The sequence below is a fragment of the Drosophila elegans genome, unplaced genomic scaffold (genome assembly GCF_018152505.1).
Source record: "Drosophila elegans isolate 14027-0461.03 unplaced genomic scaffold, ASM1815250v1 contig_520, whole genome shotgun sequence".
Classification (NCBI taxonomy): Eukaryota; Metazoa; Arthropoda; class Insecta; order Diptera; family Drosophilidae; genus Drosophila; species Drosophila elegans.
In genome coordinates, this window is record NW_024545903.1 from 2577422 (window position 1) to 2590473 (window position 13052).

Here is a 13052-nt window from a genome sequence, read left to right on the forward strand (position 1 = left end):
GTGCGACAGTGTTGCCTGGTAGGCCGACTCGAACTCACCTGTCTGTTGTGTTGTCTGCTTGGCGGCGCATGAAGTGAAAATTAATTTCTAAATGCGGGAAATTAACAAATTACAAACAACGCATGGGTCGGCGGGCGGAAGTAGACATGCCATAATTCACCGCGCACCACCCACCCATGGAGGCTCCTGTATAGACTGCAAAGTTGGCAGGGCAACTTCCTTATAGGGGAGGCGGGGGGTTGAAGGTGTTGAAGCACAGGTGGGGCGCATTGTCTCTTGTCTTCGCCGAAGGCCTCGCCTCACACCTCAGCATTTTACCACCAACCCGCATACTAACATCTGGCCGCACTTCAACTCACAAACACTCCCGCCGCTGACAGTTGACAGGTTTGCTAATTTCAAGCAGTTCCCCGAAAATGAAGTTAGCGTCTGTCAGCGTCTTTCCGGATGATAACGGGGGCATTCCCTGCCCCCCCGAAAAGCCCACCCCCAGCCACCAGCCACCATCCACCATTCACCCATCAGCACATCAACCCATCAACCCCTTCGTATTCACACCTTTGGCAGCCACAGACGCGCTGCGGTCGCGCTTTTAACATTTAATTAAGTTGTGCTCGATTTTATGTTCGACAAAAGTGTTTGTCTGCCGTTGGCTCTTTCGGTGGGATGTGTGTGTAACTATGTCGTGGTTGTGGCTCTGGTGCGCTGTTGTCATTTCTGAGGTTTGTGCAAAGATTGGCAAATTTTTGACGCCGGCAAGGCGAGCATTTTCCATTGTGTCAGTTCTACCCCCTCTTGTACTTGTTTCAACGCCACTTAGGAAACGAGACCACAACGGGTTTATTTAGCAACTTACTTTGTCTTTGGTACTCATGTAGCTGAACATCAATCAAACGATCAAACAGTGATTTAAGAAATGAATCGGAAGAAAAAGTATGTTTTAGTTAAAGGTCAGTGAATGTTCGGTTTTAGTTTTCAGGTTTTTCTTTTTTATAATTTAAAAAATAGTAACATTTATTTACTCAAAACTCAATTTACAGCAAGTTGTTTTTTGAGTTTGGGGGCTTACGGTAAGTATTTTAAGTACTTGATGCACCCTTATGTTGTGATTTACGTTGAGGGAATAGGACGTAGCTAAAATTTTAAATTTTTGTATGTTAAATTAAGATTTGTTTAACAGAGTAAGCTTTCCGTCTTGGAGTATGCTTTCCGTTTATGCTTATGTTCTTTTAACTTTCGGACCCAATTTCTACTAAATTTCTATTTTACAATTACGACAAACAAAATTTTTTAGTTTTTAAGAAGTGGCTCGTGGGGGCTCTAATTTAAGCAATGGGCTCAAAACTTATTGGCTACCTGGCCACGGGGATGTCCTGTCCTCAGAGTCGGGGAACCGTGGCCATCGTGCTCCAGTGCCAGCTGCGCAACTACTGCGATCCATCTCTCATGGATTGCGATGCTTATAAGGCTTGCAAGAAGCAAAAAGCACTTGCAATGAAGAAAAAGAGGGCGGACATGAAGAAGGAAGCAGCCAAGCAGGATGTCGCCCGCCTTAAAAGCGAGCTACACAAGTGCATCGAGCAGATGGAGAAGGCGCTGAAGGCGAAAGTGGAGTGCATGACAGCGGAGGAGCAAAAGGCCATGGGCGACTTGATGGACTGCGTGATGGCAGGCGTCAAGAAAATTTGCCTAAAGTCAGTGATGCAGAAGTACTGCCAGGAGCAGGAGCTAAAGCTCCTCTACGAGAGACTGATCAAAGAGAAGAAAATGAAGGAATTGATGAAGAAGTGTCCTCCCAAGAAGAAGGAGAGCTCAGTGGAGGAGTGCGAGGACCACAAAGCGAAACAGACCGAAAAAGAGACGGAGAAACTGGCAGCTATTGCACAAGATTCCGAACAGCTCCAGAAGTGCATGGATGACACTGCCAAACTCCTTAAAGCAGAGTTGGAGGAATGGGAGTGCCAGGAGGATCAAAAGAAAGAAGGAAACACTGAAAGCGCCAAGAAGAATATCAAAAAGGATAATTCCAAGGACGAACCAAAAGGGAAAGGTAAAAATGACTCTAAACAATCGCCAAAACAGAAAGACGACCCTGCAAAAGTTCCCATTTTGGTTAATTGTAAGGAAGTGCCTAAGGACAAATGCGAAGATTCTAAACAAAATGAGGTTTGTGAGAAACCCAAAGATGCTATCAAGGATAAGAAAATAGAGAACAAAGAAAAACCTAAAGAGGAGGAATGCCCAATAGATGCTAAAGTGGAAACCGATTTAAAAAAATTAGAGAATGAAGCCAACAACGCCAAGAACGACAAAAAAATGAAAGAGAACACAGAAGAGGATCAGATCTGCCCAGTGCCGCCCAAAAAGGATACTAAATGTCCAAAAGATCCTAAAGTTTCAGGGGGAAAGACCAAGTCTCCATATGACCAAAAGATGGAGGAGTGCATAAAGGAAGAATGGGAGGACATAAGTCAGGCCCAAAAGCGATTAAGTCCCAAGGAGAAGAAGAAAGTGGATGCCGTCGAGGGTTGTCTTAAGGAGCAAATAAAAAAAAGGTGCCGCACAATGGTCATCAGGAAAATGTGTGATGAGTCCTGGGGCGAACCAAAAAAGGAGAATAAGTGCGAGGAACAGGAAGAAGTCGAAGACAATCTCACCGACTGCACGGGCACTGAGGACTCTGGAAGAGCAAATATCAAGAAGTGCGTAGAGAAGAAATGGAAAGACAATTGCCCGCTTATTCAAGAATTAACTGAAAAAAATAATGTCGATTTTTGTGAAATTTCCGCGGAAGTGAAGAAAATAATGCTAAAAATATGCGAGGATGATGAAAAAAATAAAGAGTGTCAAATGAAGGAACTGGAAGCTGATATCGAAAAGTGTGCGTTTATAAAAAAATGTGCAGACGCAAGGCTCAAAAGAAAATGCGATGAAGAAGAGAGGATGAAAAAGTGCGAAGAGGAGGAGAGAATAAAAAAATGTAAAGAGGAAGAACGAGAGAGAACATGCGAAGAGCTTAAGAAAACACAGGACGATATAAAGAAAAAAGAATGTGAGCTGAAGAAACAATGCGAAAAAAAAGAAAGCGCTGAGGATGTAAAGAAAAAGTGCGAAGAGGAAGCTCGAAGAAAAAAATGTGAAGGGCTAAAGAAAAAACGTGAAGAGGAAATAAAAAAAGAAGAAGAGTTGAAGAAAAAAGATAAAGAGGAGGATTCAAAGCCCAAATGCAATGAGGAAGATCCTGTAAAAAAATGCAAAGAAGAAGCACTTAAAAAGAAATGCGAAGAGGAAGAGCAAAAGAGAAAATGCAAAGTTGAAGAGCAACTAAGAAAATGCGATGAGGAGGCTTTAAAGAAAAAATGTGAAGAGGAAGCCAAGAAGAAAAAATGCGAGGCGCTGAAGAAAAAGCTCGCGGAGCTAAAGAAAGAAGAAAGCATTCTGAATCGAAAAATTGAGGATATTGCGAAACAGGAAGAACTAAGAAAGCAACAAGAGGAAGAAGAGCTGCAAAAAAAATGTGAAGAGGATAAGGTTTTGAAAGAATGTGATAAATTTGATCAGAAGAAAAAAAGCGATTGCCAAGGAGAAGTCGAAAAAAAGAAGACACCACCCAACGGAGGATCTGCTGAATAAAATCAAGGCTGACTTTTCCAAGTAAAGCAGATATGAAAAGACTACGGTATGCTTTTTGAACATATTAAGCGTATTTTTCGAAATTTCTCTCAATAACTGCGATTCTACAAAGACTAGAGGCTGATACTGCGCCCACTGGCGACACGACACATATGGTTTAGAGGACGACGGCGAGACGTCAAGACCGCTTGTCCTCCAGTTGATGCAACAGATTCCGCGGGACAAGTTTAATTTGGTTCCATATTTGAAGAACAGCTGTCAAATGTGAACGACTGCACCAACTGGGCGATCGCTCTGCGATCGCCACCGTGGTCTTGACCAACTTAGACGACATAAATGAAATGCTGTCGGTGTCGTCAAAAGCCTATGGTATATAAAAGCTGTGGCGATGGGTCTTTAAAAGGCCCATGTGTCCAGGCCATCAACGTCATTCCCTGCCTTCGACGATAGTTTATCCCGATAACAAAATGTTTTTTGACCCCTTAAGCTGTCATGAATTTTCTTTCACTTTATTTAGTTTTATAATAAAATCTTCCCCCACGAAAACTTGGCCTTAGTTTTTTATTTACAACCATCCAAAATTTATTGGCAACCGCAGCGCCTTCAAGGATTCGTCAGCAGATCTCGTTGTGGAATGTTTCGCAGGTGCATAAGTTCGCGTTTGCAAAGTTTGCTAATATGTCCTCGGCCTAGACCTTTCATCCAGTCCTGGCAAAAATTCAAGAGCAATGACTCTCACTCCAGTCGTTTCGGCCGTCAGCCATTGCTTACCTCGTTGCTGTTTGATCCTCCAATGTCCTGCGACATTCTTTCCAGCGACCTGAACTCGCCCTGTTCCCCACATAAAATCAAATATGTTCATCAAAAGGTATGCATTGTGGGCCAAGGTCGCGATTTTAAAATCCATGGATACAGTCAGCCTCAGGATGTCTTTCAGGTTAACCGGAAAGGTCGGACTTACCATAAGAAAACTGGCACAGAAAATTTGGATTTCTGTCTGGAAAAAGGCGCAAAGTGTCGCCACCGACCTCAGTCTTTGAAGCGTAAAACCAACAGCAAAATGGTACAAAGGCTGGAGCACCTGATGAACGATGGTGTAGACGGAGTTCGGAAAGTGGGAGGAAAAAGGGAAGGGAAGCAAATGATAATGCAGATAAAGAAGTCCACCAAAGGTAAAGTCCCAAAGAGTCGTCCGTCCAATAAAGTTTCGGAGGACAACGAGAACCAAGAACCGAAAAGTTCAATACAAAATTTAATTTCCATGATCGTGACTAAAAGTAAAGAGGTAAGGCAACAACTCGATGAGGGCAAGCAAGCAGATCTTATTAGATATAATCCGACTAAAAAGGATAAAATCTTGCAATACAAGAATAAATATAGAAAACATAGGCAGATGAAGTCAAAGCAGCGAGTCCCGCAGACAGAAAATAAAGATCATTCCACTTCCACGGCTGTTCGAAATTCCACTAGTCCACAGAATCAAGAGGGGATTACACTAGCTAATCAATCAATGGCAAAATCCAGTGAAGTTCGTTGTCCAGGAGAATCTTTACAGCACTCGTCAAAACCACATCCCATAGAACTATTGAATAACCGTGAAGAGATGCTAATTAGTACAGCAAAGCAGGAAACCGACTGCCGTTTGCAATCTTTGAAAAACTCTACATCCTTAACCCCGGCCAAAGAAAAGGATCTTGTGAAACCAGATGAAAGTCAAACCCATCTCCAAAATATTTGTGAAGACTGCCATAAATCACAGAGACCATCACCTTCTTCAGATCAAGAAAAGAAAATCAGCGGGATCAAAGAAAATGTCTTTGAACAAAGTACCCCCAAATTTGCTTCCCCAGAAGAAATAAAAGCTGAAAGCAAAACAGACAACAAATTACTTGACACATGTACATATCATACTTCGGATGACCAAAAACCAGTAATGGTTAATGACCTGTTCAAAAATCAAATTCACAAACAACTGTGGGAACATCCTGAATATGATTTTAAAAAGAGCCAGAATGTTTCTTGTGAGAAAAAAGAAAGTAAATGTGCATCGGACACCACAAAAATTAGTCCTTGTTCTAATGCCAAAATATTTTACGATCAACCACAATCATGTCAAGATGGCGAGAGCTTGCAAGACCTATTCAAAAATAAGTGCGAAAAGAAACAAGGGAATATTAATGAAGATTTTTCAGTTTGTTTTCCAAGGTTGTGTGATAGAGATCAGCTAAAATTTCGAATAGCTGAATTAATAGCGAAGTGTATGTACCTGGTGGAGAATAATATGGAAAGCGGGTCGGAATGTAAAAATATCTGCACGGCGGAAAATGGGGACAAGGACAAAGATCTTAACAACTTAGTTGAACATATCTGGAAGCATTATCTGCATTACCGTTCGGATCAAACAAACGATATCTGTAAGCACGATGAAAGCCCAACAATTTGTATAACAAAGCATGTTGAGACTATTATACACCAGTGCGAACTTATAAAAAAAGCGAATAAAAAGATCGAGAAGGATCGTATCAAAGAGCTTAAGAAGAAATGCCTTAAATCACAACCGAAAGGCAAAACGGCAGAAAAGGAGTTAAAAAAGACATGTCAAGATGAAGACCTAAAGCAAAAATGTAAGGAATACGAACAGAAAAGAAAATGCTCAATCGCATTGAAAAAAAAGAAGCAAGGCGTTAAAGACTTACTCAAAAACATATGTGTAGGGAAATGCGAGGGTAACTATTTAAAGAAAATATCACTTCTATTAGAAGAACTGCAAAAAAAAGTGGGAGAAGACAAGGTAAATATAACATGTAGGAGGCATAATGAAAAGAAAACACGCTCAGAAAAAAAACTAAGAAAAAAGAATGACTCATCGGAATTAAAGAAGAAATGCTTGGATAATGAATTAAAGAAAAAATGTGCAGAAGAAGAATTAAAGAAGAATTGTGCAGAAGAAAAATTGAAAGAGATATGTGAAGATAATATAAAGGAAAAATGTGTCGAAAAAAAAATTAAGGACATCTGCGCAATAGAAAAATTAAAGAAGAAATTGGCAGAAAATGAGCTAAAGGAGGCATGTGCAAAGAAAAAATTAGAAAAGTGTGCAGAAGAAGAATTAAAGGAGAAATGCGCCAATGAAGAATTAAAGGAAAAATGTGCTGAACTGAAGCTAAAGAAACAGTGTGAAAGAGATGAGCAGGAAAGGAAATGTAGAGAGTTTTCTCTAAGAAAGAGATGTGCAGAATTTGAATTAAAAAGAAAATGTGAAGAAAATCGAAGAAAAATTGCAAAAGAGAAGCTGGTTGAAGATATAAAGAGAAAGTGTGCCAAATATGATTACAAAGAAAAACGAGCAGAAAAACAATTAAAGCTAAAAAACAATAGTGCTGAGGAAAAGTTAAAGAAAGAAAATGCCAAGATAGAGCAAGATCGAAATGACGAGAAAAATATAAGTTCATTGGAAAAACTGAAGAATAAGGTTGGGCTGTCGCGAAAAAGTTCAAAGGATAATACTCATAAAAATAAGTGTACATCGACCGAGTCAATGACTGAAATTAGGAAATGGCGTGAGGCGATCAACCGACGCAAGAAATTTGTGGACGAAGAAATAAAAAACTGGAGTAAAAAGGACGAATTAAAGAAATGGCTTAATTTACGAAATAAAAATAAACCGATTCGCACCAAGAGCATGGATGATTGCAAAAAATTTAATGCAATGCGAAATGAGGGACTGAGCAATAGGCCGGAAAATGGCCAAAATTTGGATTTCCAAGGGTTAGGCATATTCTTGAGATCTGCCTTATCAAGACCTAGGCAAAGACCACTTCCTGGCTTGAAGAGCGGTCTATGTGATCCCATCCCCGCACAGGGAGAGGATGACAAAGAACAGCTTTTCAACCCTCGACAGTGGCCCTTATATCCAGAGCATGCCTCTGCCTACAACCCCACCTCACGGAGAGCTCCATTGCTGGAGTCCAACTTCTTCCTGCGCCGGCTGCTGCCCGACTTGAAACCACTGAGTATCAACGATACCCTAGGCGTTTACTGGCTCAATCGAATAAACCCTTCCCCCTTCGGTAGACGGGGCTACACCAGAGACGAGTTTGGAAAAGGCTCGTCCTTGTTGTGGCCCTTTTCCACATTTGAGAGAAGGAATTTCAAAGATGAGTCCGATTAAAACCCAAAAAAGAAAGTTCGGAAAAATCCAAATGAGGCGCTGCTGTGTGATGATGCCAACTTAAAATCAATATTTGATTTAATTTTAAAACTCTCAATAGCTTAAATAAACTTAAAATTAAACATGTTAAACTTTCTAATCGATAAGCTTTCTATTTATGGTCAGTATATGGCATCTATAAAATTAAGTAAACCTATGTTGATCATATCGTATATCAAGGTATTTTTAGTGCTATAAAAACATATTTTGGAGCTAAAATAATCGGTTTATTCAAAACTCTAGCCCTTAAACTGAGCCCGCAAACAGGTGGACATGGCTATAGTAACTTGTTTAGTTGTTTAGATCAAGAATATATATACTTTATACGTTTTTTTCATCTTGCTTATCAATTTTTACTCAATAAATGAAACTCTAACTTAGCTGGATATTGCCTACAAATTGGAAATTGATAACCACTTTCTAATATCGCTTCATGAATAAATATAATGCTTGGTCACATATGCCGGGTATTTACTTACGAGTGAATATCTCTTGGCCAGAATGGCTAAGGCAAACAAAATGGACAGCTCACAATATTGATGGCTGTGTTGTTTTATTGATGAAATAATGAATTTGCCACCGCACAGACCCACAGACATCAGATAATATGCTCAATGTCTGTCATTGCCCTGGTTATGAATTTTCCGACATGATAGCGAAACTTATCGGCCATCGGAGCAAACCAGCTTGAGGTGATGGCCTTGTGTTTGTTTGATCAGGGCCACGTGGAGATGAGGACGAGTGCGAGGACGTCGCTTATTTGGTTTTCATTTCGTATTGATTCACAGTTAGTCCTGGCTCCTGGCTCCTGGCTTTCGCATGGCCAAAGCAAATTTGCAGACGCCTGTGACCCATCATCAACAGCCATCCGTTTAAATTATTAACGTATGAGTAATTTTTATGACATATAAACAAAAGTCTGTGCTGGGGCCCCGGCTCACAGGATCCTTGTTATTTTGGCTCCTGCTACTGCTCCAGCTCCAATTTCTGCTATATGTCATGTGTCGTCTATCGTCTCGTTTCGGTTTTTCCATTGCCCAGACTACCGACTACCGAGTCCCATGTGGCGCTTTTGGGGAGTGGTTTTTGTGTGCGACAAATGAGTTGTGTGTAATTAAGTTCGGAATGCTCACAAAGCAGTCTCTGCGTTGCCCGGGGAATTGAAGCCGAAAATGGAACTGATAAGGTGATTCCTTTAATGCTCTAGCTTAAACAGTTTATACCTCAAAACATTCCTACTTATTCAAACTTTAATTAACACTTTTTGTGTGTTCTTTTTTTCTCTTTTTAGGTAAGTGCCTTTTCTGCTTTTTGCGTAAGTCCAACAACCAAACTCAATCACTAATCATGGCAAAGAGCCGCCCACAGCCGCAAAACTTTCGGTCAAAGCCCGAGTCTTTAATTTGAAAACTTTGGCATATCCAAAAATAAAATTTTATATATGTATGTATGTGCGGGAAAAGTCCACACAAAACCAGGGACCAAACAATTCGAACACTGCATTCCACGCAATGGACGAGCCAAAAATCAAAGCATATTTTCCGGCGTGCCCGACGCAACCGCTAGACTTCGTCCGGCAAACCCATTCCTGCCCGGCTGGCCACATAGTTTAAGTAAACTTTTTTGTTTGAAAGCAGCAGTAGAACGTGCAGCGCGAAGAAAAAAAAAATAATCTGAAAAAAGGCAGAGTCCACTATTACATTAAAACAGAAAAATAATTGCAAAAATTTCTCTCCAACTTTTTCAACTTTCTCTGCGTTTTGCCGGCACTTTTTTTTTCTTCTGCCGCACCTCTTGTTGTTTTTTGGTCTTTGAGTAGCAGGCAAATTTCTGTTGCCATTTGCCACGCCTCAATGGGGAACTTTAAAACGCGTCGACGACTCTCATTACGACTAATAATGTTAATAATCATTAAAGAGAGGAATTCCAAAATATTTGGGGGTAGCCAGCCGCAGGGGCAGTGGCTTCCAAGATTTCTCTTTTTCTGGCACTCAAATTGCAAAAATTAAAATACTTTTCCAAACTAATTAAAATTGTGTTGCATACTTTGGGGACCAGCAGTCAGTCGTCCCTTTTCCAGTTTCCTCTAAGCCTTTCCCTCGACACAAGGAAATTAGCCAGGGCACCAAGACATCGATGTTCGACTTGAGCATCGATTATTGTGGCTGGTTTAATGGGCCCCCTGCCACAGTTGAAAACTTTTGCCATTTTTCTTTCTGTTTCCCTTGGGGATGATCGGCCAGCTCAATTGCAGCTTTCCGGGTCTGCGAATAAGAACTTAGCTCTTAAAGATGCAGGAATTAAATTCCATCCGTGAATCCCAATTATCCATCAGCTGACAACGGGTTTTCGCATCACTTGGCTGGGCTCAAAAGTTACAGCATTTTCCCAAGCCCACAGCGAGATGTCTCATGCGGATTATGGTTGATATTTCGTAGGCCCGCCAGGCTGTCACACTCGCAGCATGCATTACATTTTATGGACGGGCAGCCAAAGGGAAAGGGCTGGCAGAGCTGGTAGCAAACATCAAACGCGTTAAGCAACTCGAAAGCTCAGCCGAGTGCATGAAATGCGTCGCCCCTCACTAGAACGCCATTCAACACGCCACGACTTTTGCAGCCAAAGCAAATCAAAAGGAAATAATGGCGCACTGGCATGAAACTGGGGGTATTGGGAATCGGAAGAGATGGCAGCCACACTGGGAAAAATCATGGTTGACCACTTAGAGCTCTCAAGGAACTTGGAAACCATGAGACGTAGGCATACTTACAGATTTCTTTGCTTACCCAAAATTTAGATTTAATTAGCAACAGCAATTTACATTCATTCTATTTTAAGTAGCCACCAAGTATACAAATTTTAATGCCCTTGAAATATAAACGGTTTTGGTACAATACATAAAATCACTTTAAAAACGGTGTCTAAAAGTATGCAGCAAAAGACATGTTTTGGTTTTAATACTTCAGACTTTCTGACTCAAAACATAATGTTGCATACTTTAAGACCACTTTTTATTTGATATGAAAACAAAAGTAATTTAATGGCAAAACCGATTAAAAATGTTCTCAAAAGCCAACCTTCCGAAATAAACATAAATGCCGAGCTAAGGACATGTGGTGGACAGTTTCTCACAGTTCACCACTCCCATACCGGTCCACACACTAGCTGGGTAAATGGCGCGCACGAAGTGCTCACATGCACCTGCCAGAATGCATTCGCTGCGGATTCCCTTGGCGGATACGTATGGGATGGGATGGGATGGAATGGGATGGGTCGGCAGAGAGGCTCTGCTCCTGACTGGATCCTGCTGCCTGAATGCTGATGCCGATGCCGATGCCGGCAATTAATTAGGATTATGTGTGTCGTCTGAGCAGCGCCTAAAAGCATGCAACACATGTGAGGCGCTCGTTACGGCGGAGTGTTCACTTCTCCGGCTCTACGGAATATGGAATACGGATGCGGAACTTTTGCCCTCCCCCACTTCCCGCCGAAACCGTAATGGAGCTGCAGCAGCTTGACTTCCGATGCGTGACATCTACATCCACCGGCTGGCTAAATAGTTTGATTAAGCAAATTTATGGCTGCGCGATTCCAGGCGCACTTAATGGCAGCTGAAAGGAGCAAACAGAGCCCAATCAATCATCGGAATCGCAGCTTGCACATTTTTAATGATGATGACGTCAACTGCTCATTAAAAGCCTTCCACTTGGCTGCCTCATTCTCTCTTTCTCTCTCTGTTTTGGCCCTTCTCGGTGTCTCTGACCGCTTCTTTTGACCATCCTAACGACTTTTTAAGTATTTACACACAATTTGGCTTGGCCAACTTTTATCGCAAAGTCTGGACAAACATTTCTATATTTCCCAGCTCACTTTTCTTTTAAGTTTACGCTTCATTATCTTGCACTTTGTCTGCAGCGGACTGAGAGTGGCAGGACATCAGCTTGAGGTTTTGATTACCCCCTTCACATGTCCTGCGGCCGGTGCACTCATTTCACTTCAAGACGCCCAAAATGATAAGCCTCCTTCTTTTTGCCGTCTGTCCGTCTGTCTGTCCGTCCGTCCAACATTTGCATGTCTCTGGCTCAGTATCTGGTCGTGTAACGCCTCAAGGTGTGTCACCTGCAACCTGACTGGCATTCCTACTTTTCTTAGAAGTTTCTGCAGTTGACTTGCTTTCGCCTGCAGCGGATTGTAGAATCTGTGCTTGCTTTGATCAGGTTTGCCATTGTGAGGTGTTGCAGCGTTTTCTGAGGAGATATTCCTTGAAAAGAGCTCCTTAATGTCTAGTACTCGGACTTCTCATTGCACTTGAATTCCCTCTGATAGAAAAAACATGTCTGATTGCTTACTTCGCAGCTTTTGCAGCTTTTGCAGCTGCTCGAAACGGACGAACCCTTGCAAATGGCACGTGCCTGTCTATGCAAACAGCGCAGTATTTTGCGGGAATGAAGAACTAGCTTTGGTCAAATCGACACTTGTCTGGTACAAATCCAGCAAGCTGCGACATCAAAGTGAAAGTCACGCATTTACGTCTGTTTGCCACTTTGTCTGGCAATTTTTTCTACACCACTTGCATTCGGCAGAAACTGCAAAGCCGGAAAAGTCTGGCTCCCCGGCTTTCCCTCATTTTCTCCTTACTTTCGTCTGGACCGTTGTCTGCCTCATTATGTTTTACACCAGCCCCTGCCATCGTCATCGTTTGTCGTGTTCATCTTGGCAATATTTTTATGTAAACAAGACGAACAGACAGCGCCAGACGAAATTGGCAAATCATCGGATAGACAACAACACAAGGCCAGACGGCGGCTGATGCCCTAACGAACCGAGAGTCCTGGATTCTTGCTTTTGGCTTTGTGCAATTATGATTAATCCTCCTGCACCCTTACAACAGTATGCACTCAGAGAAAAAAACACACAATCAATCGGAGGGAGGTCTTAAAGAAATATTTCTGAATTGGTTTCCTTCAAAATAGGCATCAAAATAACTTAGTATTTTAATCAAACAAATTTTCTTTTAATGTTTAGCATCTTTGGTTTTGCATTATGGTTTTAAGCTGAAGGTTTAACAAACAAGACGAGATAAATAAGGCATAAATATTTAGAAATATTTAGAAATATTTAGAAATATTTAGAAATATTTAGAAATATTTAGAAATATTTAGAAATATTTAGAAATATTTATAATGATAACACATTAAAAATTCATAAT

General features: G+C 41.3%; 3 protein-coding genes across 4 annotated transcripts in view; all 3 read left to right on the forward strand.

The window, feature by feature from the left end:
• Nucleotides 1-13052, forward strand: part of LOC108149850 (irregular chiasm C-roughest protein) — a 126952-nt gene that overhangs the window by 43668 nt on the left and 70232 nt on the right. The gene's annotated exons all lie outside the window — the stretch shown is intronic.
• LOC108149851 (axoneme-associated protein mst101(2)) lies at nt 1149-4179 on the forward strand. Of its 2 annotated transcripts, none has more exons than XM_041709874.1 (2): nt 1149-3679; nt 3751-4179. In XM_041709874.1, exon 1 carries the CDS (start codon nt 1333-1335, stop codon nt 3631-3633), a length of 2301 nt encoding a protein of 766 aa, XP_041565808.1. In that variant the 5' UTR covers nt 1149-1332; the 3' UTR covers nt 3634-3679; nt 3751-4179. The 2 variants fall into 2 exon arrangements, with proteins under 2 accessions (XP_041565808.1, XP_017133216.2); XM_017277727.2 differs by having other exon boundaries at nt 1150-3679; nt 3746-4179.
• Nucleotides 4268-12754, forward strand: LOC121467694 (axoneme-associated protein mst101(2)). Its single transcript, XM_041709871.1, has 2 exons — nt 4268-4501; nt 4571-12754. The coding sequence occupies exons 1-2, from the start codon at nt 4268-4270 to the stop codon at nt 7802-7804; spliced, it is 3468 nt and encodes a 1155-aa protein (XP_041565805.1). The 3' UTR covers nt 7805-12754.

Coding starts and splice junctions, on each gene's coding strand:
- LOC108149851 (XM_041709874.1), top strand. CDS start 1,333: ATGGGCTCAAAACTTATTGGCTACCTGGCCACGGGGATGTCCTGTCCT.
- LOC121467694 (XM_041709871.1), top strand. CDS start 4,268: ATGTTTCGCAGGTGCATAAGTTCGCGTTTGCAAAGTTTGCTAATATGT. Junction 4,502..4,570: donor TCAAATATGTTCATCAAAAG/GTATGCATTGTG, acceptor GATGTCTTTCAG/GTTAACCGGAAAGGTCGGAC.